The following is a 27,328-nucleotide window of genomic DNA, read 5'->3' as shown; positions in this document are numbered from 1 at the left end:
TTGCCCTGGGTCCGCCATGATGGACAAGGCAGAATAATAGCTCCCTAGATTATAAACTTGTCTTGTAATTAATTATTGTTAGGACCATGTATACTACAAGTTTGAGATCAATATATATATTTCTTCAATGTCCTATGATATACTGTCATAGGAAGTTTTGGCTTTGAGATGAAGGTGTGCATGGTATGAGGCACGATCTGGAAGAACGATGAATCAGTTCTAAAGTTGTGGATGGAGAAGCTTCGGCTTAGCACAAAGACGGTGATGGAGAATGAAACCGACATAAGGGGAAAAGACTGCTTAGTCCTCGACAGATTACCCTTTAACCAATATAGTAAATGTCAAGGACATGAATGTAATTTTACCCAGGCTGCGTATAAATAGATGAGAACATCGATAATCTAATGATTGGATACGGTTATTCATGTTCTTTATATGTCTCATATGTCCCTCTACTTTTCATTACATATTGAGATGATGAGGTTTGTCCTTCATAACCTTCGTTTGGAGATCATTATATCCTAAGGGAGATAGGAGATCATTAAAATCCTAAGGGAGATAATGCTTCGAAGGAAGAAGGTCTTTAACCATTAACATTTGTGGTTCTTAACTCATAGCATTTGACAACAAGTGACCAACAGTGGCGGTTCTCTAACAAAACGAACTAAGACAACCATTGTAATAATGCATAAAGGAAATCCATTGTAAATACTTTATACTGGCGGTTCTCTAACAAAACCGCCAGTGGGAAACTAATTATACTGGCGGTTCTCTAACAAAACCGCCAGTGGGAAACTAATTATACTGGCGGTTCTCTAAGACAACCGCCAGTGGAAAACAATCTATACTGGCGGTTCTCTAAGACAACCGCCAGTGGAAAACAATCTGTACCGGTGGTTCTCTAAGACAACCGCCAGTACAAAATAAGCCTTTATAACTAGTGGCGAGCGGGAGCTCGAAAAATTTACATGTCCCCTGGAGCCAGTTCATCTCATCACGCCGTCAGGCTGTTCGATTTAGTCCCCAAGGGTTTCTTCGCCGGCGATCCTCCGCGCCGTCCCCGTGCCACCTTCAGGTTTTTCCTCTTTCTCTTTTATTTGCTCTTTCCCTTTCGCCTCTGCCACCGCCGCCGTCGTCATCTGCCGCGCCGGTCGTGGTCGTAAACCCTAAGCATCGCCGCACCGGTTAGTAAACCCTAGGGCGTACTTGCTTTCGCAGCTGCCTCCAGCCCGCAGTATATATATAGTTCAATCTAGTCTTTTCCGTCGTCGACGCAGCCTCAAAATGGACCCAGCGGATGCCATCGCAGCGCGGCTCAAGGCACGTACACTAGCAGAGCGGCTGGCAATAGCGCGGCTCATGCATCTCCACCACCTCGAGCTCCGTCGCCAGTCGAGGCTCAATCATTAAGACGTCGTACGTCATATTTTTGTGTGTGCCTCAAGAGTTCTCTCGAAGCGTAGCCGCCGTCGTCAACGCGTCATTGTGGGCTCCTCGGCTTCGACGAATGCATGTGAGGTTGTCTCCGCGCCCGTGCATCTAGAGCCGGTAGCGCCAGTCATCATCCTCTCCGATAATGAAGATGAGATCGATTGGACGGCACTGATGGACGACGACGACGACGAGTAGAAATTACGATATATGCTCCTAATCTTAGTATGATGGATGACGTACTATATATCTAAGAACTTTGGTTTGATGCCTAACTTGCCACACTTTGCCTAACTTTTCTGCCTAAGCTTTGTTCTTCAATTCGAACGACTAACCTTAGGCAAAGTGTGGCACATTTAGCCACGAACCAAACAAGCCCTTAGTATGATGTACTGCGTATTATGTAAGAACCTAGTGTGATTTTATATATATATATATATATATATATATATATATATATATATATATATATATATATATTGTGTTCTAATATTCTGTTCCAAACTGTGTGTTCAATTTTTTGAATCTTTGTTGCAATCTTTTTTATATATATAGCTCAATGAGTTCTGTAAACAAGGACCAAGGGTTAATGCCCGACCACATGAACAAGGGTGTTTCTCAAAAACATTCAAGTGATGAAGGATATGAAACGCCTATCGACCCCTGTCCTAGCATAGATCGGGCCGCTCGGCGTCAATTGCATCGTGACCCAGATTATCATCCACAAGAGTGTGAGGTAAAGTACACATCTTAGTTTCATATGTGTATACCTAATTAGTTGATTTCACAATGTCTATTACACATGAATAGGAGGTCTTGTCTCAATATCGTGCGATACTTGATGAAGTCGTGGCACATTACCAAGACGCACCGGGGACGAACCAAGACGAAGACGCATCGGTACCGACCGATACAACCACCGAGAGGTCAAAGAAAAGGACACAGAGCGACCGGAAAAGAGGTGATAGGGGACTGAACAAGTTTCCTAACAAAGCATATAAAATCTCAGATGTGAGCTCGAAAGGTCAGCCCCTAGCTCCAGAAGAGGCACTCCCTAAGTTCCAGAATGCACTTGGGTTCTTAGTTAGGGATAATCTAGACATCACAATCCAACATTGGAAAGATGTGTCAGATGATATCAAGAATCAAATATGGAATAAGCTATTAACGAGGTTTGTTCTACCTCAGGGTTCAGAAGAACTCATGAAGGAATACACGATGAAGCAGCTTGCAATCAATTTCCGAAACTGGAGGTCTGAGATAAATACAAAATTTGCAAAGAAAGGCCTAGACCCGACAAAAAAATATATAATATCAGAAGATCAGTGGACAGTATTTCTAGAGCAGAGGAGCAGTCCTGATTCATATCTCTAAGCGAGGCAAATTCAGAACTATCTAAGAAGAACAAGTACCACCACCACTTAGGCACAGGTGGTTACAAGTGTCAAGTTTCTAAATGGAGACAATAAGACGCCAAGAAGAAGGCCGCAGGGTTGCCGACGCTTTCCGAGCAACTTGGTGAAAGGACGGCAAATTGGATCCGTGCTAGAAAACCCAGGCAAACTGAGTCTGGTGTATCTTTTGATGATCCAAATGTCGAAGAAGTTGCGAAAAACATATATGCAATGGCAGCTAAGCAGAGCCAAGGATCATTTAAGCCACAAAGGGAGAGAGACATCCTAACGGCTGGTTTTGGTAACCCTGAGCATCCAGGCCGTGTACGAGGAATCTCGTCTAAGGAAGGATGGAAGGAAGGATTCGGACCACAGTGGGAAGGTTTGTACAAGAAACGTGATCAATACAAAGAAGAGTTTTCGGATTATTTTAAGCAGGAAGCAAAGAAAGAGTTCAAAGACTTGATGTCTCAAATGCTATCAAATCCTCCACCAGAATTGATGCAGCAGTTGGCAAGAGCGATGTCTGTTCAACAGATGACCACTCCACAGCTGCAAATAATTCCAGAAGCTCAACCGCCGGCTTGCACCGATTGTACAACTGTCCCAAGCTCTGTCGCGTCAACGAGAAATAAGGCCCGTTATCCAGTTGATGACATAACAAGGCCAGTGACGTGCACACTGGTTATAAGATATGGTATTAACAATAATCGCACGAAGAAAGTAGGAATAGGCATTGCGATCCCATGACGTAAGTTTCATGGAAGCGACATACCAGATGATTATTGCAGGGTAGAAGTGACGATAGTCGTCCAAGGATCTGAGGATGACATGCTAGACATCCCTGGGCCCGAAGGAATCGAGACACTTGGACAAGCCATCAAAATTTTCATCATTTGGCCTCGAAGGGATGTCGAATTGGTTGATCCACCAACGCCGTCGTCATCTCATCCCCAACCATCTCCGCCTCCTCAAACTTTAGTACCTTTACATCCATCATCGCCTCCACAATCTTCCCATGCTGCTCCTCATCATCTTTCTAATCCACCGTCTCTGCCACAGGCATCAACATTTAGGACACCACCACCTTCTCCACAGCCATCAAGGGATTCACGACAATCAAAGAAATCTAAATTCCCTCTACCAAAATTGGTGTCCACATTCGAGAAAAAGAAGAGTTAAGCTACTACTGCTGGCACAGCTCGATTTTTGAAAGGGATTGGACGGGACCTCACGTCATGTACTGTTGATTTGGCCGAGCATGAGGAGTCTGCAGAAAAGGCTAAGGCAATGGCCACAAAGATAAAGATCCTAACTAAGGCAGATTATAAAAATGTGCCTAAACATTATGTGCCGGCCAGACCTCTACTAACTCTTGAGAAACCGAGGAAGGTCTCTGCTGGTATTAAAAGGTTGCATGACTGGTACATGCGTGCATCATCAGTTGGCATTGACGCCATTAGTGTGCATATACCAGACCATGCTTTTATTGGTTCGGACCAAAAGGCATTTCTTACATTCGAGGATATGTGGTTAATGATGAACCTTCAGAAACTCGACGTGCAACTTGTGACTCTGTTTGCACTGTAAGTGTCGCTCATATTTTCACATCTATGTGTTATTAATTTTCAATATCTGACACACGCACGTGTGACTTGTAATGCAACATGACCAACAAGAGATCCTGTACGGTATCAAGCCCGATGCTAATGCCGGTAAAAGGATTGGGTATCTGAACCCAATACTGATATGTGAGGAAAGCCACACTTTCAGAATTGGCAAAGATAATGAAGTGTTAAAGGGAAAGACGTACGAAGAAGTTTAGCATTGCATAAATACTATGAAGAATGATTTTGAAGCAAGATACGCCACCTACATAGCAAATGCAATGCTTAAATTTCAAGACAGGGAAGCTATAATGGCCCCCTACAACTTTAAGTAAGTGTGATTTTGCATAAAAAATAATAATTTCAATACACATGCATCACAAATTAATTTGATTCATACAGGGACCACTGGATATGCTTCCTCATTTATCCTAAGGTTGGAAAGGTGCTGGTGCTCGACTCCTTGAACTATGACCCTTCAACCTAGGCAAAATTTCTTAGTATCTTATAGCAGTAAGTCTTTTCTATGCATGCATGCATACTTATATCATTGAGAAAATTTTGAAATAACATGGAGATTCTACTTGAGATCACAGAGCATTTAGGTTCTATAAGTTTAAAGGTGCAAAGTACGACAAGACCAATAAATGTGTTCCACTAGACATCCATCATCACTGGCCGGTAAGTATGTGAATTTATGAATACATATCATACACAATATTGCAACTAAATAACCAATCTCTCATGTTATGTATGTAGTGCCACAAGCAACCACAAGGATCGGTCCTATGTGGGTTCTATGCGTGCGAGTTTATGAGAATGAACGGACGATACATCACAAACCCTAGCAAGGTATTATTAGTAATAGTCATGTTTGTATTTGTAAATTAACGATGCAAATGTGAATAGATGATGTTTATAAGCTTCCTTTACAGGAATTTCAAAAAGAAAATCCGGAGAACTTGACTGAAGCTGCATTGTATGGTATAGTTGAAGACCTATGCACATTCATATTAAAAGAGGTCATTCCAGCTGAAGGGAAATATCACGACGCTTCCAGTACATTAGCTATGCCAGAGTTTAGAATATTAACTGAAGTTAGTAGACTATCTCTTAAACGAGATAGTTACTAGCTAGAGCATAGGTGAAAACTTATATGTTCAGTTTTGATGTATAGAATGTATCGAATTTAATTAAGTTTTGATTGATTGAAAATGTATAGTTGTAAACAGAAAAATATGTGTTGTAAACAATATATTGTAAACAGATCTGTGTATAAAATTCAGTTTTGATGTATAAAATTCAGTTTTGTTTGAAATGGTAAGCAGACCGCCAGTGCTAATATTATTTCCACTGGTGAGCTGTTAAAGAAAACCGCCAGTGATAATAATGTTTCCACAGGCGTTTTCTTAAGCAGCCCGCCAGTGAAAATTCAGTTTTGTTTGAAAATTTGAAAAAAGCAGGAAACTTATACTGGCGGGCAGCTAAAGAAACCGCCAGTGATAATAATCTTTCCACTGGCGGTGTCTTAAGCAGCCCGCCTGTGAAAATGATGTTTTCACATGCGGTTTCTTAAGCAAACCGCCACTGCTAAATATATTTACACTGGCGGACTGCTTAAGAAAACCGCCAGTGCTAATAATATCAGCACTGGCGGTTTTCTTAAGAAACCGCATGTGGAGACAACATTTTCATAGGCGAGCTGCTTAAGACACCGCCAGTGCTAATGATATTTACAATAGCGGGCTGCTAAAGAAAACCGCCAGTGCTAATAGCTAATAATATTAGCACTAGCGGTTTTCTTAAGAAACCGCATGTGGAGACAACATTTTCATAGGCGGGCTGCTTAAGACACCGTCAGTGATAATAATATTTCCACATACGGTTTCTTAAGCAAACCGTCAGTGCTAATGATATTTACACTGGCGGACTGCTAAAGAAAACCGCCAGTGCTAATGATATTTGCACTGGCGGTTGGCAAACAACCGTCTGTGAAAAAGGTCGATTTCTACTGGCCCTAGCACTGGCGGCACTGAAAAACGCCAGTGCAAATAGCTCTAGGACCGCCACTATAGAGCTTTTGTGTACTAGTGGCTGCTTCGGCTGGGCTTCTTTCTCCGCTTGCGTGCTCTCTCCCTATATATCTAGCGGTATACTACCTATGTTGTCTCTAGATATACATGTCTTCGTCGTGTCCTTTTCCGGCAACGAACATGTATGTCTGCCTCTTCTCTTTCCCTCCTGCTCTACGAAACCTTGGAAGTAGAGGAGGCGGAGGACGGGGTCTCTGATTTGCTGCTTACGGTACCCGTGCGTTAATAAAAAGGAACAATTGGATCTATACCATTAAAAGATCCAAACTTTAGATATATACCATGGACCCCACATGTCATTGACTCATGTGGACCCACATGTAAGTGAGATAGTAATGGAATGGATCCAAAGTGGTGATCTTTTAATGGTATGGATCCAAATTTCCCTAATAAAAAATATTATGTGAAAGCGGAGATAATTAATGAAAAATCTTGAGATCTTTTTTGTAGATAATTTACGTGGATATTGTTGTTAGCCGTCGCAACGCACGGTTAACGGACTAGCAGTATGTATTGCACTCCTGCTCGGCTAAAAACAGCTGCGAAGATTAATAAAGAAACAAAAAAACAGTGTTACACATCGAAATCTCCGCCTCCTCCAGTCCTGCTCGCTCCCCACCTCTCATGGCGGCGCCGGCGGCCACCCGCCTCCACTCCCCGTTCCTCCTGCTTCCTTCCCCACCGCACCCCCACCCTTCACTTCGCCTCCGCTTCCTCCTGCCGTCCCCGCCGCCGCTCCGCCTCCGCCGCCACTTCCCGCTGCTGGCTGCCGCCGCCGTATCCGCCGCAGCCGGCGCCGGCGGTGGCGGGGAGGAGGTCGCCGCTAGGAAGGACGACAAGGCCAGGCAGCTGCAGAAGCGGGTCCTCGTGGGCGTCGCCATCGGGGTGGGCGCCGGCGGCATCGTGGTCGCCGGCGGCCGGGTGTTCGCCGCCGCCGTCGCGGCCGCCGTTCTTGCCGGCTCCCGGGAGTACTTCGAGCTCGTCCGCAGCACTGTAGCCGGAGGCGGGACCCCGCCGCCGCGCTACGTGTCCCGCGTCTGTTCCGCCATCTGCGCTCTCATGCCCATCCTTACGCTGTAAGAGCATCTCCAACAACGTGACCTATAAAAATGCCTTATAATTTAAAAATAATTAAATTTTGTAGAATTTAGGGCACCAACAAAATACCCCGCTCCAACAGTAAAGCCCCAAATCTATATTATAGGACAGTCAACTACGGTGTAGTATATTTGAGGCACTTGAGAGGGTGCCCTATAGTTTTTTGACAAAATTTGTTGAATTGAGGCACTGTTGGAGTTGTTTTTCCTGTGTAGAGTCCTATATTTCAATTTGAGGCATTAGTTTGAGGCATTGTTGGAGATGCTCTAAGGGCGCGTCACGTTCCTTCTTCGTGCGTTGCTTGTCTGATTGTCTCCCATAGCTGAAATTTGCTCCGAGCGGAGGTGAAATTCAGCTACGGTTTTGAACGAAGCATCCATCTTCTACCCCAACGCTATTGTGAATTGCCTATTACTGAGGTCATAGGGAGGATCTGACGCATCCATCTTTTACCGCAACGTGATTGTGAACTGCCTACTACTTAGGTTATAGGGTGGATCTGACACTGAGTGTTCCATGAAAGGAAGCTGTGCATAAAATTGCTTCATCCTATTCCTAGGTAATTTTGATGGCGATTTGATGAGCTCGGTTGCGGTGGGAATAACTGTTCTAAAAAATAGGGGACGAAAATGATTAGAAGCTAGTTCATCAGCAACATTGAAGAAACTATAGCCTTGCAACTTTTCAACCTGTGAAGTTGAGTAATACGCTGGTGTGATTATTAAGATTTCGTGTAGTGGTGGGATATTAGGATTATTTACAGCTTACCAAGCTATGGAAATTAGACCAGAGTGGGACTTCAGGGTCCATTCCCTCGTTACTATATTCTCATTCCTGAATGCAGTAAGGAAGAACTTAAAGGAACATTGCCTGTTCTAACATCCCCACAATATACTTGAGTTTAGATGAATTTGTAGCTTTACAATTTGCTTTGGATTTCTAGCATCAATAGAGCAAAACCTCTTTAAGTCATTGATTAGTTTTCAACAAGATAGGCTGGGGATTGTGGATATATCATGGTGATACTTGCTAAGGATTCGCAATCTTTATGAGAGGAAAATAAGCCACATGCATGTATTTAAGCATTTTACAGATCCAGCTGTCATTTCATGTAAATAAATATGACTACCGATTTGGTTTCTGATGTTTCATCTATCTATTTGCTTAGGTACTATGGACGCATGGATGTTACTGTGGCGTTTTCTGCATTCGTCATTGCAATAGCATTGCTTTTACAAAGAGGAAACCCTCGTTTTGCTCAGCTAACTAGTTCAGTTTTCGGGTTATTTTACTGCGGTTATCTACCTTCTTTCTGGGTTAAGCTTCGATCCGGACTAGCTGCCCCTGCCTTAAATACAAGTATGTTGCTTAGTTGGATCATCTTGATACAAGTACTGTGTGTTGAAGGGCGGGCCTGGTGCAGCGGTAGAGCCTACCGTTTGTAACTGGAAGGTCCCGGGTTCGAGCCCCAGCCTCTGCATATTATGCGGGTAAGGCTTGGCGTTTAAAGATACCCTTCCCCAGATACCGCACAGTGCGGGAAGCCTACGGCACTGGGTACGCCCTTTAGTTAGCACAAGGGTATTTTTATTATTGAAGTCCTTACAAGGTCATGTCGTTCTAGTGTTTCTATTTCTTTGCTACCAGTAGGACCCTCTCCTGATATACAGCGTATCTTGGCAGGCATAGCATACAATTGGCCAATTCTTCTTGGTGGACAAGCTCACTGGACAGTTGGACTTGTAGCAACCTTGATGGCTATTAGTAGCATCATTGCTGCTGATACATCTGCTTTCCTTTGTGGAAGGGTACACTCTTCAATTAATAACAATTTATTTTTCTTTTTGCTGTTGAGTTGCATCTCTAGACTACCCAACTTGCGTGGGGGCTAAAGGATCTGTTGATGTTTTTTTATTGTATGTTGCATAGCACCATGGGTTTACTTTTACCAATGCACTAGTGTAATATTGTACTAAGAAACAGGCGTAATTGTTTGGGTTCTTGTAGCTCATTATTTCAATTATAACAAGTATCTGTTTATCTGTATACCTTGAGACAGTTTTTTTTTAAATGAGTCATATTGCTCAAAAGTTATGATGCCAACGAACCATGTGGTTCATCGAGTATGGTGAACCACTGAAGCTGCACTCAACTGATTCCTGCTTTATGCAGTGCTCAGTTAATTCATTGGTATAACATGGTCAGTTAAGTTTACAGATTTAGTAGCTGAAAGGAGTACCATGTGACCATGTTATTCATTCTCTGTTTCAGGCATTTGGTCGTACCCCTTTGACTAACATAAGCCCTAAGAAGACCTTGGAGGGTGCTTTAGCTGGCCTAGCTGGCTGCGTACTGACCACTGTGCTGCTGTCGACTGCCTTACGCTGGCCAAGGTCGCTTTTGAGGTGCGGCTTCCGGAATTTCTATTATCATTGTGTTAGCAGTGGAACATTACTTTACTCTAGGACAGTGCCATCTAGCACATGAAGAACAAAACCAAACACGTATTATGTGCTTACTAGACTTTGGACTTGACTATCCTAAAAGGAGTTGCTGCTCGTCGTAATTTACATCGTTTTCTTCGGAGTTGCAGCATATAGATTGCGGTACTGCATCCCCTTGTTTGCGAATGGAAAACATTTGCGCTGCATTTTGTTTCATTGTCTAATAGCTATTTCACGGATACCAGTGCCACAGCTTATGGAATCCTGATCTTCCTGGGTTCGTTATTCGGGGATCTTGTTGAATCTCTGATCAAGCGCGACGCTGGTGTGAAGGACTCCGGATCGCTCATTCCTGGTCATGGTAAAGCAGCGTTAATCGCCCCTATCCCCTTCTTTTCCCTTCACTTCTTGTACTGCATCGAAGTAACCGTCCTTGGAGAAAATATATACCAGTAGGAGAGGGGAGAAATGCATTGCCGTGATGTATTCATATTCTATTCTATCAGCATGTCATACTTCATGCATGAATGTGATACGCTGCTATGCCACAATGCAGGTGGGATTCTTGACCGAGTTGACAGCTACGTTTTCACGGGGGCACTTTGCTACTCTTTTGTCAGAGTGGCTCTACCCCTGTACGGGGTCTGATTAGAGCACCGGCCTTCTTGTTGTTTTGCCTTTCTCCTTCCATCAGCAATGCGGTCAGTCACCATACATTTTAACATGCAACGATGAGTATTTGCTGGGATGCCCTAGATCAGTTCTTCATCTCAAGACAACGTGGTCTTCCCTCCAAGCGAATTTGGTGGCCACTAGCTCGTCATCGACATTGCTTCTTGCTTTGGGTTTGAGATGGCCTTTCCAGCTCAACCAGTTTCTTGCAAGCCTTGTAACTCTGTGTGTACATAGTTTATTTTTTCATATAGAGAGAGAGTAAAAAGGAAAGGCTAATTATTCATCACAAAAGCTGTTAACAGTGCATTGAGGCAGCTTATGTCAATATGTACCAAACTACACTTGTTTTAATAATTCAAGGCACTAAATTCCCTATCCGTATCCAGTTGTTCAGGTGCTGATGCCTGAGGAGAGAAGGGTATAATTACCAGTCTTGGATAAATTCCACGCCATCATTTCAGCTAATTAATTTGAAAACATGAAGATCATGGACAAACACAAAAATCGCCGCAAAATTTCATTTACAGGCGTACAGCTACTGCTAAGCATTCGAACAGCAAGCACTTTTTATGACAGAAAGCATTAGCTTGATGTTACCATGCATGTATATGTGTATTTACTGAACCAGCAAAAATTCTCTACATGTGGAATCTCAGATACAGGGCACAACAGTTGTCGAACAAAATCAATGAAAAGCTGAAGAAACTGATCTCTCGTTCGTTCCATCTTTCTCGGTGAGGCAGACGATACAGCTATCTGATATCAACCAGCTAATCCGGGCCAAGGGAGATCGGGAGCTTCTCTCAGGTGCGACCCATCATTTCGAAAGCCAGTAAATGATCAGGAAGATGGTGCAGGCCGCGATCACTGCCGAGAGGATTATGGTGTCCTTTGATTTCTTCCGCTTGATGGCACCTGCAAGGGCGGATTAGGCATAATTATATATGGATGTAGCGTCACACAGCAGTGAGCAATACGATGCCAGCATGACAAGAAATCAGTGCTGCGGCCTGCGGCGGCAGAGAAGGGATCAATATATTACCAAGAAGACCTCTGATTACCGGGAACTTTTCACCCAGCTGCTTCACTTTCCCTTGAATGTCTCCAAACATGGCCCTCTGATTGTTAAGAGCTACTCTTGTGCTTTGAGCTTGGCCAATTACCTCATCAATCTGAAATCAAGGTAAAAAAATGTAACCTCCTTGGCGCCAAGGGTAGAGCTCTGCACAAATGTATATTGGCAGGCACTGGCACGGTGCAAATATTCTTGCGTTGTAAACGTTCCTAGCGACGACCTATTCCTTTACACCCCCGATTGCAGAGTCAAATGGCAATATGGTGCGGCGGTGGCCGGTGGCTAATGAAAGATACATTTGCTTCCACAAGTTTCTTATCACAGTTTGGCACATGGCACCATTGGTATCAGCTTAGGATGAACATTCAGTTTCTTAAACTAGATTCTTCCCAGGCAAAGCTAAGCAACTGTGGTATACTGTTTGAAACTATAATGGACAACAATGTAAGCCTGTCTAACTCCAGGAATACCTGGTTGATGCTGCCATGAATGGAAGCTCGTTCCCTGAGCAAATGCACTCTTGGCGACATGCCACCGGAGGCCTGGCCAGGATTTCGACAGAAGAGAGTGTTAAGATGGGCACAATGCACACGACAATAGAAACGGCACGTACAAAGCAGCAGCAGTGGAAGAGTTCCTGGGAAGAAACGAACCCTGGACTCGGTGATGTCGTCTCGGACGGAGTTGAGTAGATCGGCGTGCTCCCTCATGGAGCTCAGGTTCCCCCTCGTCCGCCTGAACTCCTGCTTCCATGCTTGGAGCGATTACTAACCGGTGGATCAACGAAAGGAGACTGCGAGGAGCGGAGCGGAGGAGTGGACCTGCGTGAACTCGTGGAGGATGTCGCGGTGGCGCGCGAGCTTCTGGGAGACGGAGGTGGTGGTGGCGCTGGAGGCGGCGCAGCGGCTCATGGCGTCGTTGACGTCCTGCAGCTTGCCGAGCAGCGACTGGATCTCGAACTCCATGGACTTCCAGGAGGAGCGGTCGGCGGTGGGGGAGGCGGCGCCCGAGGCGGAGGAGGAGGAGCGCGCGGCGAGGCGCGCGTAGGAGGAGAGCTTCACGTCGAGGTCGCCCTCCAGCTTGCGCGCCTCCCGCCGCAGCTCCTCCCACCCGGACTCCTGCAGCTCCAGCGCCGCTGCCGCGTCCGACGACGACGACATCATCTCCGGCACGGCGCCGCGCGAGATCCGATCCGGCTAGGGGTCTGGGGCCGGGGCCGCTTGTGATGCGAAGGAGAAGCGCGGGGAGTGGGGAGTACTCCCGATCTGGATCCGGCCGCGTGCCGTCGTGGGGAGGTTCGGACTCGCAAGGAGGATCAAACGGCCGCGGCGGCGACGGAGGAGGAACGTCTGTTCGATCGGAGGCGAGGGCAGTTTAGCCGGTGGAGATGGAACGGAAGGAATCGTGGCTACACCCCTGCTTCATCGCGATATTTCATCACAGTCCCTTCCATTCCATCCCATCCTGTGTCGTGCAGGTGCAGTGTTCATTGTTCTGCGTTTTGGCATTTCGATGCGAATTTCGTGCAAGGAAAAAAAAACCCGCTGGCGCTCCGTTTTGCCACGACCGGTAGGAATAGGTCCGAGCAAAATCAAAAGGCAGCAACTTCTCATACTTTTTTTACAATCCTCTAGAGATCAAAAGGGGGCTAAATTATGAATTGGCAATGCTAAAAATGGCCATAGAGTAGATACAAAGAGAATGCACAAATTGAAAATGTGTGTCATAGCCCGATGAACCTACATACTTCCGTTATGTGCCTCCATCTTAGTTATTATAACCATGGGCCATTGCTGAAATTACTATATGGTGCTAAATGTTACTTGGGCTGCTGGACCGAACCCTAATCCTAGGCCCACCTCTTCTAGTTGATATGCACATGCGAGTTGCGACACATATGAGTGTACTATTTCTACGTTCCAATTTATAATTCGTTTGACCTTTTTGCCCTAAATTTAACTAACTCGTCTTATTTAAAAAAATTATAATTATTATGAACCGTTGCTATAATATTGTTTACCATATAATATACTTTATGTATGCCTTTGAAATTATTTTTTAATTTTTTTGAATAAAACAAGTCGTTCTTCTAAAGTTTTCTTTATTTCTCTCATGGAGTAGGTGGCACTATATTTCCTTGCTGAAATAGGACTCTTTACATTTTCTAGAGCAACACCACTTAAGAATTCTAAAAAAATAGGGTTGCTTGATGTTTTTATATTTTTATGTCCTTTTTCATTTTTCTAAAAGAATGGGCGGAATCAATGGTTAATCTCTACTTAATTTGGTGAACTATGGTGTTCAACATTTTTACCTGGGGCTACTGTTAATTAGCCATCTACTTAATTTTCTTAAACCTAGCATAAAAGTTCTACTATTTTTTTTCCTTTTATTTACATACTTTAAACAAAGGTTCAAAAAAGTCAAATGAATTATAAATTGTAACGGAAGGAGTATAAAAAAGGTCAACTAGTCATTCTTTGTTCTATAATACGAATCATTTTAATCTCGTAATTCCTTCTAACCGAATAGGAATAATTGATCAAGACCAATGGTAGAATTTATCAAGTGAAGTGTTGTCCAAGGTAGACATGGATTTGTCTTTGATTTCCATGGGCTTGCTTGGGCAAGCTTTGCCAACCTGCAAGGCATATCTCAGCTGTCTATCGCTTTGCTTCAACCCGTAACGCTTGAGCTTTTGACAGAGCGTGCATGTCACTCAAACCACTCGTGTTAATGACGACACGAGAGAAACAAAAATATGTACGTATTATACACAATGTGTATTTGACGCGCCAACTTCACAATTTTGCATCCATGAGATTATTGTTTATGCGCCATAAAATGTTTCATCGATGAACAAATAATAATCCCATGGTTATTGGGTGAATAAACGAGTGACTGATCCAGAGTCATCCATGCATACAGTACACACGCATTCATCAACCAAGAGACGATGCATGCACGCATGCATGAAGAACAAGCCATCAATCAAGGCGACCTGTTTTGCTCCTCCTGCTGCTGCTGCCCCGCCGCGCGCTTCATCGTCTCCTTCTTCTTCTCCTCCTCGTTGGCGTCCTCGTCCTCCTGGGCGACAGCGCTCTTGTTGCCCATCTGCCACGCGGTGGCGCCCATGATGCCGAGCAGCGTCACGAACGGCACGAACACGACGTTGGGGACCAGGTCCAGCCTCACGCTCTTCACGTAGGGGATCTGCCCGCTGGCCCTCTTGCCGATGACGGCCGCCACCGGCACCGCCAGCCCCGCCGCGATGAAGAAGCTGTCGTCCACCTTGGCCTCCCTCACCTTCTTCCTCATGAACTCCAGGAACTTCCTCTTCCTCTCCTCCTCGTTCTTCTCCGGCTTCCACTCGTCTTCAAAGAATTTCTGCGTTGCAACGCATTACGCATGCCATGTTCCTCACAGAAATGAATGGACTTTTGGATTGATTGTTACCTGAATCACCGTAGTAGATGGAGTGTCAAAATCCTGACCGGGCATCACCGTGTTGAAATACCTGCAGGAAGGGAGCGAGCAATGCAAGTCCTTTTGTGATGACTGATGAAGCGCTGCCTAGCTAGGGCAGATCGAGAGTGGAAAACCACAGAGCAGCAAGGACGACACCCACTTGCAGAACTCGACGTAGGCAATGTGGAAATCTTTGAACTCCTTGGTTTCCTTGTTCGCGAAATGCCGCTCATAAACCTGCTTGGTAGTCGCCCCCCTCAGCCCTGGGACTCCTGAGAATGCAAACTGTCAATTCCCTACTGAAATGAAACATAGCGCACGTCCAAATTAAGGAATGTTTGAGAGAAAATTACCGAATGTGTTGAGTACACTGAAGTTAAGACCCATCTTTGGTCCAATAGCAGGGGCAATCAGGACGTGCGCACAAGAAGCAAGGGGGTACTTGAATCTGAGTGCTTATATAGTTCCGCGGAAGTCGGAACAACAGGGGCCCAAGCATGGAATGCATTCCTTTCCTTGTTATCATACCAAGGTTGTTTCTGCCCCCCTCCAGTTCGATGCCTGCCCTGGAAGTGAAGCTAGAGTTGCCCTGCTTCTGAAGCTGCAGGTGTCATTCCAGGGAAGGTTGCCAGCCTGCCTTTCTGGGCTTCCTGCAAGGCTGCAACAGTGAGAACGTCATCCACAAATTTTCCAGCACAGTAAAAATATGGTCCAACTCAAATGTCTATCCTCAGCTCTAGGAAGGTGGATAGCTGATCTCTGGGAAATTGCAAGGTTCCCAAGTAGAACTGGATTCCTTTAACAGTGATCCAAACCTCATTTTGGAGTCCTAATGGACATGCTTTGGCACACGCGTATGCTTTCTTGCTTGCACAAGAGGAATTGAATAACCATGCTTTATCTGCCCAAAGAGAGATTCCTGGTGCTGCTTCTTTCTTGTCTCTTGGATATCGATATTTTCAGATCCATGGAACATGAATGAGTTCCTAAATAGAGCATTGGTAGCCGGACACTGCATCCACATAAATTAAGTTCTGATATATGCCAGAGTTATGGCTGCCTCTCTTCCATTGCCAAAATTTGGACTATATCGATTGTTATAAAAAGAATAACCCTTATGGGAGCATCTAATAGTAGAGCGAGAGAGAGCTCGCAAAGGTAATTTGTTCAAATCCTCGAAGGGCGAGACTCGGTGCCTGAGGCTCCCATATGAGGGGTTGGGGAATGGATAAACCGAGGCAAGCATTCCTCCTGCAAATGCGGAGAGGCTACTTCGAACCCGTGACCTGGTAACTCAATGAAATAGGTCTCACCACTACTAGGAGCCCACCTTTCATTTGTTCAAATCCCCACTCCGCTTAAAATCAAAGATACTCAGTTCCATGTGTCTGCTCATTTCTTTCTCAAAAGAACAGTAATTCAGTTTAATCATTCAGGCTGGTCAGCTGATCCTTTTGATACTAGTTTTATATAGGTGATTTAATACAATTTTAATGCATTACCTTGAAATATATTTTTTTTCTTGGTGTACTATTACCAGTTTTTCAGTTTTGATGTGGTGGGACAAATCTATGGAATGTAAGAGACACTTCAAAGATACAAATTGCAGGTACGAGCACATGGATTAGGAAGAAATAACAATCTGGATAAAGCTATGAAAGCATGGGTATGGCTGACATATAGAAATAAGTAGATACATTCTGAGTTTCAGAGCCTGAGCATCCAGTGTAATTTCATCAATCAATCAAGAGAGAAGATGTTCATAACTCAAGTCGACAGCAAAAATGTTACTGATATATCGAACGCTGAATACAAATGGAGTATCAGATATACAACAGCATGGTGCTAGATTGGCTCGTGTCAGAATTATCGCATTGAAACATTTCTGCAGAAGATGACATAGAATATTGTTAATGTCTTTGGATATTTCCAGTCATATAACTCGTGGCACATGAAACACTTCCAATATGTGAGAAGCGCCACGTAGCAGCAACCATGCTAACCTTAGATTCATTTTAGTACAAGTAGTTTACAAAACTACGTATCAGACTAGGGCATCATGTTCCAATCAGAAAATTCATGGCAATGTTTCGAAATGCATAAAATTATGCCTACTTGCCAGGTATCGCACTATCATATATTCATAAAACAATGGCTAGTGGCAACTTGTTACGGTTATAAGTACAGTGTGCACAGTGAGTCAGTGATACATTTCAATTTACCACAAACATGAAGAATATGTGACAACTGTTGATCTCACTTACAATTCCCCATGACTATCTTAGATTTTGACCGCAAAGAAATTTTGCACTTTCAATTTTTGTCCGAGAAAAATTTTCATGAACCAAGCTCAACCCAAGTACATCCAACATCCTTTTCCAACCCTCTCTCCTTCATCACCTCCCGCAGCTGGTCAATATCATCCCACAAGCAAGCCCTTGCATACAAATTTGACAGCTCAATGTAAATCCCAACATTGGTAGGGTCCAATTCGATTGCCTTCTGAGCTGCCATTCTCCCGACCTCAACATTTAAACGCACCTGGCAAGCACTGAGCAGTGCCCCCCATGTAGACACGCCGATTGCATGATCACAGCCGTCCTTGGTGGCAATCTCCCACGCCTTGGTCACTTCCCCTGCCCGGCACAGCATGTTGACCACACAACCGTAGTGCTCCGGTGTGGGCACCAGCCCGTAATCTGCATGCATGGATTCAAAGTAGTTGAGCCCCTTGACCACCTCCCCGGCGTGCTGGCAAGCTGAGAGTACAGCTAACATGGCCAATTCATCCGGATAGACACCAGAGGCCAGCATCAGGTCATACTGCCGGATAACCTCCTTGCACTGTCCATGCCGCGCATAGGCGTTCAACATGGCCGTCCACAGCACAACGTCACCTCTGCCACCGGTCTCCTGTTGCGCAAGGCGGAACACACGCTCCGCTTGGCTGATAAGCCCGCACTTGGCGTACATGTCCACGAACGCGCTGACCAAGAACACGTCCACCTCTACACCTCCCAGCCTCCTGACCGCATGCCCATGCGCCTGGACGCCGAGATCAGCGTTGGCCACCTCGCCACACGCCCGCGCCACAGCCGTCATCGTGTACCAGTCAACCTGCAGCCGCAGTTCCGAGAACCTCCTGGCGAACCTCAGCACGGGAGCCCACTCGGCCGCGCCCACGTAAGCGGCGAGGACGGCGTTCCCGAAGACGCCGTTCCTGGCGGGACTTTCGTCGAACAGGCTCCGGGCGTCCAGGCACCGGCCGGACCCGCCGTAGGAAGCGGCGAGCGCGCAGGACACGAAGACGCTGCCGAGCCAGCCGGACTTGGCGGCCAGCGCGTGCAGCGTCCCCGCGGCGGAGGGCGCGGAGCGGAGCGCGGAGCAGAGGGCGTACGAGTCGAGGGACACGCGGCCGGAGGCGTGGGCGAGCGCGAGAGCCGGGAGCGCGAGAGCGCGGGTGCGCGTGTCCGCGGAGGACGCGGCGGCCGCCAGCAGCGAGTTGAAGGAGATGCGGGGAGGCAGGCGGCAACCGGCAGAGGAGGCCCTGAGGAGCGCCGCGTGGAGCACGGCGGCCGGGTTTAACGCCAACCGCGGTGCCGGCATTCAGCCTGCCAAGCGACTAGGGAGAAGCCCCCGCGCGCTTTTCCGAACGGGCAGTCTGCTGTACTGCCACCGGATCCTCAATCATCAACCGCAATTGCTTGTCGCGGCAATGGAACTGCAAATGAAGGGGCTGTTTGGTGGTACACAGTTTTCTGCCACACCTGTCTGCGCTCAAATTCTTCACTACATTTAGAAAAACCTAAAAAACTATCACACTTTTACAATGAAATCTACACAACAGAAAAAAAAAATATCACAATTATAGCTATAAACCAAACACACGTCTAAATCGATTAAATGTCTAACCTTAAACATAATAAATTGTTGACAAGTAAAATCTACACAACAGAAGAAAAAAATCACAATTGTTGACAAGTAAAATCTACACAACAGAAAAAAAAAATATCACAATTATAGCTATAAACTAAACACACGCCTAAATCGATTAAATATCTAACCTTAAACATAATAAATTGTGGCAGTCTGTTCATTTGGCTTTAATCTCAGTATTTTATCTAATTGTCTCTATAGATTACAGTTGCAACAACTAGTTTTACTCCCAAACGAACAGCATGAATGAGGCAGCGAACCAAACCAGAAATCTGTCATAAACTTTTTATGCTGAAACTTGGGGGCCGTGACCGTGATCCGTTTGGGGAAAAAACGTACAGGTTCACCAGGACAATAAAATCCTCACTTCTCCAAATAACTTTATTGCGACGAACAGTTATAATAAAAATCGTACATATTTCAGTATCACTGTACAGTGTAAAGGAAAGAAGAAGGCGAGTCTTGCCTACCATTTTGACCTCCACCTCTCACTCTTCCGGAAAGAAAAAGAAAGCACTGAATATTTACTTCGAAACTCACTCGGGGCTGCACTGCACACATAACCTGGATGCTAAAAACCAGAAACATCACATGGCACTCTGAAGAACCCAAAGAACACATGGCTATTGTATGGCAACTTCCTAAGCTTGCTCCTCCCTAGTGGCCGAGCCGGAATTCACAGAGCCTGAGGGTTTGGGGGCCCCCTTGGGCTGGGTACGTTGCTCATGCTCGCTGTCCGTAGGAGCTTGCGGAACTCGGACAGGCTTATCTTGCCGTCTTTGTCGATGTCGGCCTCCTCCAGCAGCGGCTCGATAGATCCCTTCAACCCAGTGTGCTGCACCTTGAAAGAAAATCTCGATTAGGATACTGCCGATTAGCGTTATCTACGGTGCAACTCTCAGTATCTGTGTAAGTGGATTTCTTGGCACAAACAATGAACATGTTTTATCTTTATCAAATCTAAACGCTGATTAAAATATTACAGCGCTTCCATTGATAAATTACTTCATTCTAACAAGCGGGACCAAAACCAAGTGCACAGGGCGCAAGTACTGAATCTCATGATGGTCGAGCCAGCTAGTTATTCATGGGAAGCAGTGATGATAATAAGGGTTATGTGAACTGTGCATTCGTTGGTGAAGCAACATGGAAACAAGACAGGAGTAGAAAATTACCATTCTGAGTTCCTCCGGCGTGATATATCCATCACCGTCAAGATCAAACTTACTGAAAGCAGCTTGGCAGCGTATGCCCCACCTTTCTGAGTCGAGCTCCGCCATCTGGTGGATATGGAGAGTTGCCGCAACAAACTCCTTGAAGTCCACGAGCCCATCAGTGTTGCTGTCAATCTACCACAAAATAAGATGCAGTTTTGGTTATACCCTCAGAACAAGGCCAGCTATTTTCTTGGAAACAAGGGGGGTAACAAAGAAAGGGCTGGATCCAGAAGAAGGCTCAAACTTACTGCTTGAATAATCTCCAGCACACGGGGACCCTTCAATCTCCAGGGAAGATCCTTTGCAAGGGCCTACCGAAACATGCACAGATTAATCAGCACCGCAGAGTAGTTCAGGATCTAAGGCATTTTCATCAGCAAACACTAACAGAACCTACATGACGCATTTCCTCGATACTAATCGATCCACTTTTATCGATATCAATTGCATCAAACTGATCCTTCAGATCTGATAGCTCTTCCTCGTTAAGGGTGCTCGCCAGAGCCTGACCATGCCACGAGGAAATATTGTGAGGAAAAAATAAACGATGCAGTGTTGTTTTTTGTAATCACTGTAATTACCCGAAGCGCGAATTGCTTGAAACGGCTGTACTTGACAAACTGACGCATGTTTGATAACACAGATATGTCGACGGGGATATCGGATGCTTCCCCTCCTTCTCTTACCCACGGATGTGCTTAACATATCAAGAACAATCAGGATCAGTAAAGATGATAGTAATTCACAATACAAATGTAGGGGTGGTGGGCAGCAAACCTCCACTGACTTATTAGATCATTATAAGAACGCATGAGAACTAGAAAACCTCAGTGGTATATGTTCATTTCAAGTGACCAGGACATAATTAAACATTTTTCCTAATATATTGTGGTTTTTCCCCATTAATGTTCTAAAATGGTGCAGGATAGAAAAAACATCGGTCTTTGCATATTTACATTGTCATAACTGATTGAAAGGCATACTGCCAGATGTATATGTGTTCTCTGTTCTCACATAGAGAAGGTGAATCTGATCATCATGACTAGGCTAGTAAATTAATGAAAAATACCAAAACTTACAGAGAGCTTGAGCAGCTGTTAGCCTGGCCCTTGGATTCTTCACTAGTAACCTTTTAACAAAATCTTTAGCACCTGGGCTGATGCTTGACCAAGGCCTCTTACGAAAATCAGGCTTGTTCCTTAGAACCTAATTATGAGAAGTGAAAAGATGTAGAATATCACATATACGATCGTATCATGTCCTTGCTGATAAAATGCATAAAGATATTTAAATAGCAAGAAAAAGGTGGAAGTTGCTGGTATAATGAAAATGGAAACCATATTGCTGCTTAGGACAGTAAAAAAGAGACCGCAACTTATTTTGGCTGAGACAATGACCTCAAAGATTGCTAATATAGTATTATCCTATAAAGTTGAGTCAGATGTCCAAAACTAAAACAGATAGCCATATCTGAAGCTCATTCGAATTAGCTATTCCAATGGCAATGCCTTGGTTTCTTGAGGTCATAGGTACCACAAGTCATCTTCAGACTCAAAAGTTAACAAAAGTGCAAAGCACTTTTACTACTTACAATCATCTTAAGGTGCATCTTAATGAAGTCTGTCTAACACTGAACATTAGAAATCTGAAAGATGGTGGGTGTTATTAAACTGAACACCTGCATAAAGTGGGTTTCTGGTAGCTAGTAGAGAAATTACTGAAGGATAACCTGACCAGGCAGGTTTACAGTGTTCAAAATAGTAAAATTATACTGCTGAGTTGTGACACGACAAATAGTTTGACACTGAAATAGTTAACAAAGAAACACTGCTATATGACGTAGAAAGTAGAAACACATTGTACAAAACAGTATCAGCACGCTGAAAACGCTGATCCCTGGTACAGCACTCTAACCAAGCATATTTTACATGTAAGCACATGGTATGCAAAATCCATCCACTTACCTCCTTGAATATACCGTCTTCGGTCTTATCCCAAAAAGGGCGCCTCCCACAGAGCAAAATGTAGGTTATGACTCCTATGCTCCAAACATCTGACTCAGGACCAGACCGTCGTTTTAGTACTTCTGGTGCGACATAGTAAGCACTTCCAACAATGTCATGGAACTTCTTCCCTAAAGCATGCATTAGACAACAAAATGGTCAGCTAAACTGCAGACTTGCCCCTATCAGATTCCCGACAGATTCAGATGGCCCCAAGTAGATACCTGGCTTAATGAAATCTGACAAACCAAAATCTGTCGCCTTTAGTGGTGAATCCTCCTTGTTCGATTTGAAAAGGAAGTTCTGGGAAGGAAAATAGGTACAGTCTTACATGACCTGAGGAAGTAGTGAAATATCACCAAATGCTTACTGTGTGCAAAGAGATTGAAGTATTTGATTTCTACCTCAGGCTTCATATCTCGGTGAACTAACCCACGCAGATGGCATTCAGCAGCTACTTTGAGCATTTGGCGGACTACCACTGCAGCATCTTTCTCACTATAGCGGCTATTCTTTCTGTCAAAACACGCACACCATTAAGTAAAGGATCTTGAACGAGCAACTAGAAATCAAACAAAGCAGACAAACAACATAAAGCAATCTGATTTTACAGCACAAAAATCTATAAATTTAATGGCGAAGAATGAGGTACGGGAAACAAAGAGATGGGGATCTTATCTACTTACTTTGCCAAAATCCGATCTAATAGTTCACCGCCCTCACATAGCCTGCAAAAACACAAGGTAAAACTTATGACTCATGAGTTGGTTCTGGCATATAGGAACATCTATTTGAAATCACATGACCATGTATACCATTCTTAGCTAAATTTCGGAACCATGAAGGTCCAAGGTCCTAACTAATGGTGACTGTGGAAGATGATGTTATATTATCTAAGAAGTGCGTCAAGTTGACAAACATAGAACAATGCAAGAAAAATGTTAAACATGATAGAGTTCTGAATTAGTGTTATAGTTCCCTGTAATCAAATTCAAAATGCAGGTTTGAAAGAAAAGTCCAATATATCCATACGTTAAGAAAAATAAATCAGGATTGCATCTGGTTTAGCTATAGAATAATTGATAATTAGAAATGACATTTTAGTGTCTAGGATTCTGTAAACAGGATAGATATTGTTCATGTTAAAACTTTAGGGAAAAAAGTCATAGCAAAATCGATATGCTCTATTAGCAGGAACAGGTGTATGGGCCTACTTACTCCATCACAATGTACACGTATGAATCATCCTCAAATGCATTGTAGAAGTGAACAATATTCTGATGTCCTTTAAGTGCTTTAAGAATCTTCACTTCTCTTTTCACATCCTCCACAGCAACAGGGCGGGTCATCTGTTATATAAAATAATAATCTTAATTGGCATAAATCACGTGTTCTAACTTCTAAGTATGACGTGGAACAGAAAATATGTGAAAGCAACAAGGCAATATGTGAAGGCAACAAGGAGATGATTTCGAACGGAAAATATGTGAAGGCAACAAAGCATAACAGTACATGGCAATCATATAACGCTTCGACGGCCTAGGGCAGACCCAGTGTTGGAACTTGGAAGCTTAGGGCAGACTCAGTGTTGGAGGCTCTGACAAGTGGGTATAGGGAAGGGATAAACGAACCTAGCGCTTCAACGGCATAGGACAGACCCAATGCCAGAGTCTCCCACAAGTAGAGTCTTGGGAAGGGATAAACCGAGGCAAGCCTTCCCCATAAATGTGGAGAGACTGCTTTGAACCAGCGACCTGGTGACTCGGTGAGACAACTCTCAACAATGTAACAAGTTCCTCTGCAGTTAACTTCCAGAGAGATAAAACTTTCTTTTCTCGAATACGCAGGAAAGCTGCATATCATTATATTAAGAAGGAAAAAAGGTGAGGTTTGGGGAAACCTCGAAAAAACACCATACAAAACTCACACCTTAACTAGAGACTTTACAGCAGAAAGAAAAAATAACTGGACCCTTGACCTACTAGACCCAAAAAACAGAGTTCACTGGATGGAAGATTGGAGCGCCAGGATGCTAGAGTCCCCTAGCTCCAGCTCTACACCAAAGGTGGAGCTCATCTTTGATCCCATTGATGACCACACTAATGCTAGCGCATATAACTTCCAGAGAGGTAAAACTCTCACATCCTCTGGCCTATGGGTCCATATAACTTTTCACTGGAAGCACAAAGTCCCTGGGTTCGATAGATCTGCATCCAACGGTGTTGAATTTTTACCTCCCTAGAAGTACTGCAGAAGAACTGGTTCCCTCAACAATGCACCAGGCTTGTCCTTCTTGGACGAATAAAGATAGAATGACAAAACACTTGGGCATGATAATGATATGTTGAATTGCATGTTTATAGCCTATTTTGATTCATTACGTTACCATCTCACTGTGTTCCGACGTAAATAAATCTAAACAGAATATAATAATCATATGAAAATTCAGTAATGGCACGTTGGCTGCTTTCGGCATATTCCACAGACACTGATGTTCACTTGGTGTCGATATTATTGGCATCCATATGCAACTTGAGGTCATGATCTCTAGAAAGGATGCCACATTAACTTAACAGTGCAAGGCTTGAGGTATATAAGAATATGTTATATATCATGATCAAAAGAGGTATCCTACTTATCTGCCTCAAAAGTTGAAAACTCGAAGCCCTATAAACAAGTTAACAATATTGACAGACAGAGTCTATTCCTATCAGCATTGATGCTCAGATTCCTTCCCTTACCAAGAACAGGCCTAATTTTCAGACTCGTGTTTAGTGCCTTTTTGACAAGGACAACACCAATTCAGCTTTCTAGTGACACATTCTGTCACAGACACATGAACGGTATTTCCAATGACACAATAAACACTCATTTCCAAAATATACTACGGAAGGTTCCAGAAAATTTGACATTTTGCCCCATGAAGTAACTTTGACAGTTCAGCAGAGAGAGTCCAAAACATTTGATGGAATCAAAACCGCGTTGGTTAGTATACATATGTTTGAAGGTCAAATTAATTATACCTAGAAAAATGCTGTCCACCTATAGCATAGAAGACAGGGAAGCGTTGTCCACTGCAAGTGCGCAATTGTTATCTTTCCTGACTTTTTCTTCGACAGGAACCTTCCAAGCCCCAACCATTCAAGGAGGCAGGCAATCTTATTGAAATTATTAGTAGGGCAACTGAACAAGTCGTTTTCCATGAATAGCCAGATGAAAAGCACCTTCCCCGTTCTGCAGACAAGCGACCTTGCCACTTCCATGAATGAGGTGCGCACTGAGCAACACGTCGTTCCCGAAATAATAGAGCTGTAGTGCCAAACTAAGAGGTCATCCGAGATGCCTGAATGTCGAAACCACCTCTCTGGCCAACGTCAAGATCCCGCAGCTCAGAACCACCGGCAAACAACGAAAGCTTGGGAGAAATGAAGCGGCCAAACAGCTAGAAATGTGAGTGAGCTACTCGTTGAGCTAAACGCCTCCCAAAAGGCACCGGAAATGTCCTAAAATGAACGGCTCCAATCGCGTCCCAATCGAAACACCTAAACCTCGGAAAGCAACAGGAGAGAAATCCCTAATTTGCACGGAATTACACCGAATCCCCTCGAAATGCACCAAGCACAAGTGGTTCGATGCACCAGACCAAAGACGCGCTCGGAATCACCACCAGCTACTACTACTAGTAGGAGAGACAGAGACAGGGACAGCGCGGCGGCTTGGGGTGCGGGGGGGCAGGCGGCAGCTCACCTTGGCCTTGTCGATGCGCTTGACGGCAACGCGGTCCCCAGAGCCGCGGTCGGTGGCGGCGAAGGTGTAGCCGAACTGGCCGTGGCCGAGCAGGCGGCCGACCTCGTAGCGCGCCTCGAAGTCCCTCTCGTAGCCGAACTCCACGCGCACGGGCGCCGCGGCATCCGGCGATGCCCCGGCGGCGCGGCGCCTCTTCTTGCCGTCGCCCTCCTTGGACGGGCGGCGCTCGTCGACGGCGGCGCCGGCGGGGGCGGCAGAGGCGGAGGAGAAGCAAGCGCCCATGGCCGGGGTCCGGGGTCCGGGGATGGGAGGAGGCGGGAGCTGAGCATATGGATTTGCGCGTGTGGGGGCGCGGGGGGAGCGGTATATAGGCAGGCTGGGACGCCGTGTTGGTTGGTTGGCGCGGTGGGGCGAGGCGCGGAGGGGTGGGAGGGAGGAAGGTGGAGAGGAAGGTGAGGGGGAGGAGACGAGACGGGGCCAAGGGAGGAGGGGAAGAGAGGAAGCCACACACGACGACAGACGAGACGATGTGATGATGAAGCCGCTGGTCAAGCGGTCAAACTGCCAATTGTCAAACACCTCTCAGTGGTCACTCCACACACATGACACATCTAAGTAAATATTACGAAAATAGAATTCACAATAATTTATCTAACAACATTTACTATACAAATATTACTGTTTAAACAAGACCACTAAAAGAAATGTCTCCATGGCAACAGCGCTGTCTTGGTCAGCTCTACCTCCACCGCCGGGTCGTTCCTTTTGGTTAGCCACACAAGATACATGTGATGCCTGGCAATTTGGTTGATAGGTTGATTTATTTCGTCATGTTGTTGTCATCGATCTTATCTTAAATACTTGCATATTATTTGGAAGTGTTTTAATACACTAGAACTAATAGTTAGCTGTTAAAATTAGCTGAGACATCCAAACAGTCTAACTAATAGTTCAGTTATTAGCTACTTTTAATAAATTAGCAACTAGTTAGCTAGCTATTTGTTGGCTAGTTAATTTTATTAGTAATTTTTAGTCAACTAACTATTAGCTTTAGTGCATTCAAGCATCTCCTAATCATCAGTGACTAGTGTTGCTTGCCTCAGTCTTGGTCAATTAGGGCAGCCGCAACGGTACCCAATT

The 27,328-nt window shown here is 44.8% G+C and overlaps 5 protein-coding genes across 8 annotated transcripts; 1 reads left to right on the top strand and 4 right to left on the bottom strand.

Moving 5' to 3' along the window:
* The first annotated feature begins 7,104 nt into the window (after positions 1-7,104).
* On the top strand, positions 7,105-11,117 carry LOC100284256 (phosphatidate cytidylyltransferase). The gene is made up of 6 exons (NM_001157151.2): positions 7,105-7,601; positions 8,792-8,982; positions 9,307-9,431; positions 9,895-10,028; positions 10,313-10,428; positions 10,624-11,117. The coding sequence occupies exons 1-6, from the start codon at positions 7,150-7,152 to the stop codon at positions 10,713-10,715; spliced, it is 1,110 nt and encodes a 369-aa protein (NP_001150623.1). The 5' UTR covers positions 7,105-7,149; the 3' UTR covers positions 10,716-11,117.
* Positions 11,118-11,285: 168 nt separating this feature from the next.
* LOC100284783 (golgi SNARE 12 protein) lies at positions 11,286-13,244 on the bottom strand. The gene is made up of 5 exons (NM_001157678.1): positions 12,639-13,244; positions 12,471-12,560; positions 12,288-12,359; positions 11,785-11,914; positions 11,286-11,657 (listed from the first exon to the last, which is right to left on the bottom strand). Exons 1-5 carry the CDS (start codon positions 12,978-12,980, stop codon positions 11,560-11,562), a joined length of 732 nt encoding a protein of 243 aa, NP_001151150.1. The 5' UTR covers positions 12,981-13,244; the 3' UTR covers positions 11,286-11,559.
* A 1,375-nt stretch (positions 13,245-14,619) lies between these two features.
* On the bottom strand, positions 14,620-15,702 carry LOCLOC100382176 (uncharacterized LOC100382176). The gene is made up of 4 exons (NM_001174936.1): positions 15,639-15,702; positions 15,446-15,557; positions 15,274-15,334; positions 14,620-15,204 (listed from the first exon to the last, which is right to left on the bottom strand). Exons 1-4 carry the CDS (start codon positions 15,670-15,672, stop codon positions 14,809-14,811), a joined length of 603 nt encoding a protein of 200 aa, NP_001168407.1. The 5' UTR covers positions 15,673-15,702; the 3' UTR covers positions 14,620-14,808.
* A 194-nt stretch (positions 15,703-15,896) lies between these two features.
* Positions 15,897-19,111, bottom strand: LOC118472026 (pentatricopeptide repeat-containing protein At2g03880, mitochondrial). Its single transcript, XM_035959077.1, has 2 exons — positions 17,550-19,111; positions 15,897-17,170 (listed from the first exon to the last, which is right to left on the bottom strand). Exon 1 carries the CDS (start codon positions 18,889-18,891, stop codon positions 17,623-17,625), a length of 1,269 nt encoding a protein of 422 aa, XP_035814970.1. The 5' UTR covers positions 18,892-19,111; the 3' UTR covers positions 15,897-17,170; positions 17,550-17,622.
* A 465-nt stretch (positions 19,112-19,576) lies between these two features.
* LOC100217278 (uncharacterized) lies at positions 19,577-26,722 on the bottom strand. 4 transcript variants are annotated; one of them, XM_008679840.4, is made up of 12 exons: positions 25,465-26,722; positions 23,660-23,790; positions 23,128-23,169; positions 22,846-22,957; positions 22,666-22,744; positions 22,403-22,572; positions 21,518-21,644; positions 21,020-21,135; positions 20,836-20,943; positions 20,687-20,749; positions 20,397-20,570; positions 19,577-20,062 (listed from the first exon to the last, which is right to left on the bottom strand). In XM_008679840.4, the coding sequence occupies exons 2-12, from the start codon at positions 23,788-23,790 to the stop codon at positions 19,898-19,900; spliced, it is 1,287 nt and encodes a 428-aa protein (XP_008678062.1). In that variant the 5' UTR covers positions 25,465-26,722; the 3' UTR covers positions 19,577-19,897. The 4 variants fall into 4 exon arrangements, with proteins under 4 accessions (XP_008678062.1, XP_020408721.1, XP_035823663.1 ...); XM_020553132.2 differs by having other exon boundaries at positions 26,189-26,716; XM_035967770.1 differs by having other exon boundaries at positions 19,577-20,056; positions 25,465-26,045.
* Between the last annotated feature and the right edge of the window lie 606 nt (positions 26,723-27,328).

Source organism: Zea mays, chromosome 5 (genome assembly GCF_902167145.1).
Source record: "Zea mays cultivar B73 chromosome 5, Zm-B73-REFERENCE-NAM-5.0, whole genome shotgun sequence".
Classification (NCBI taxonomy): domain Eukaryota; kingdom Viridiplantae; phylum Streptophyta; class Magnoliopsida; order Poales; family Poaceae; genus Zea; species Zea mays.
This window is presented reverse-complemented; position numbering and strand designations above follow the sequence as displayed.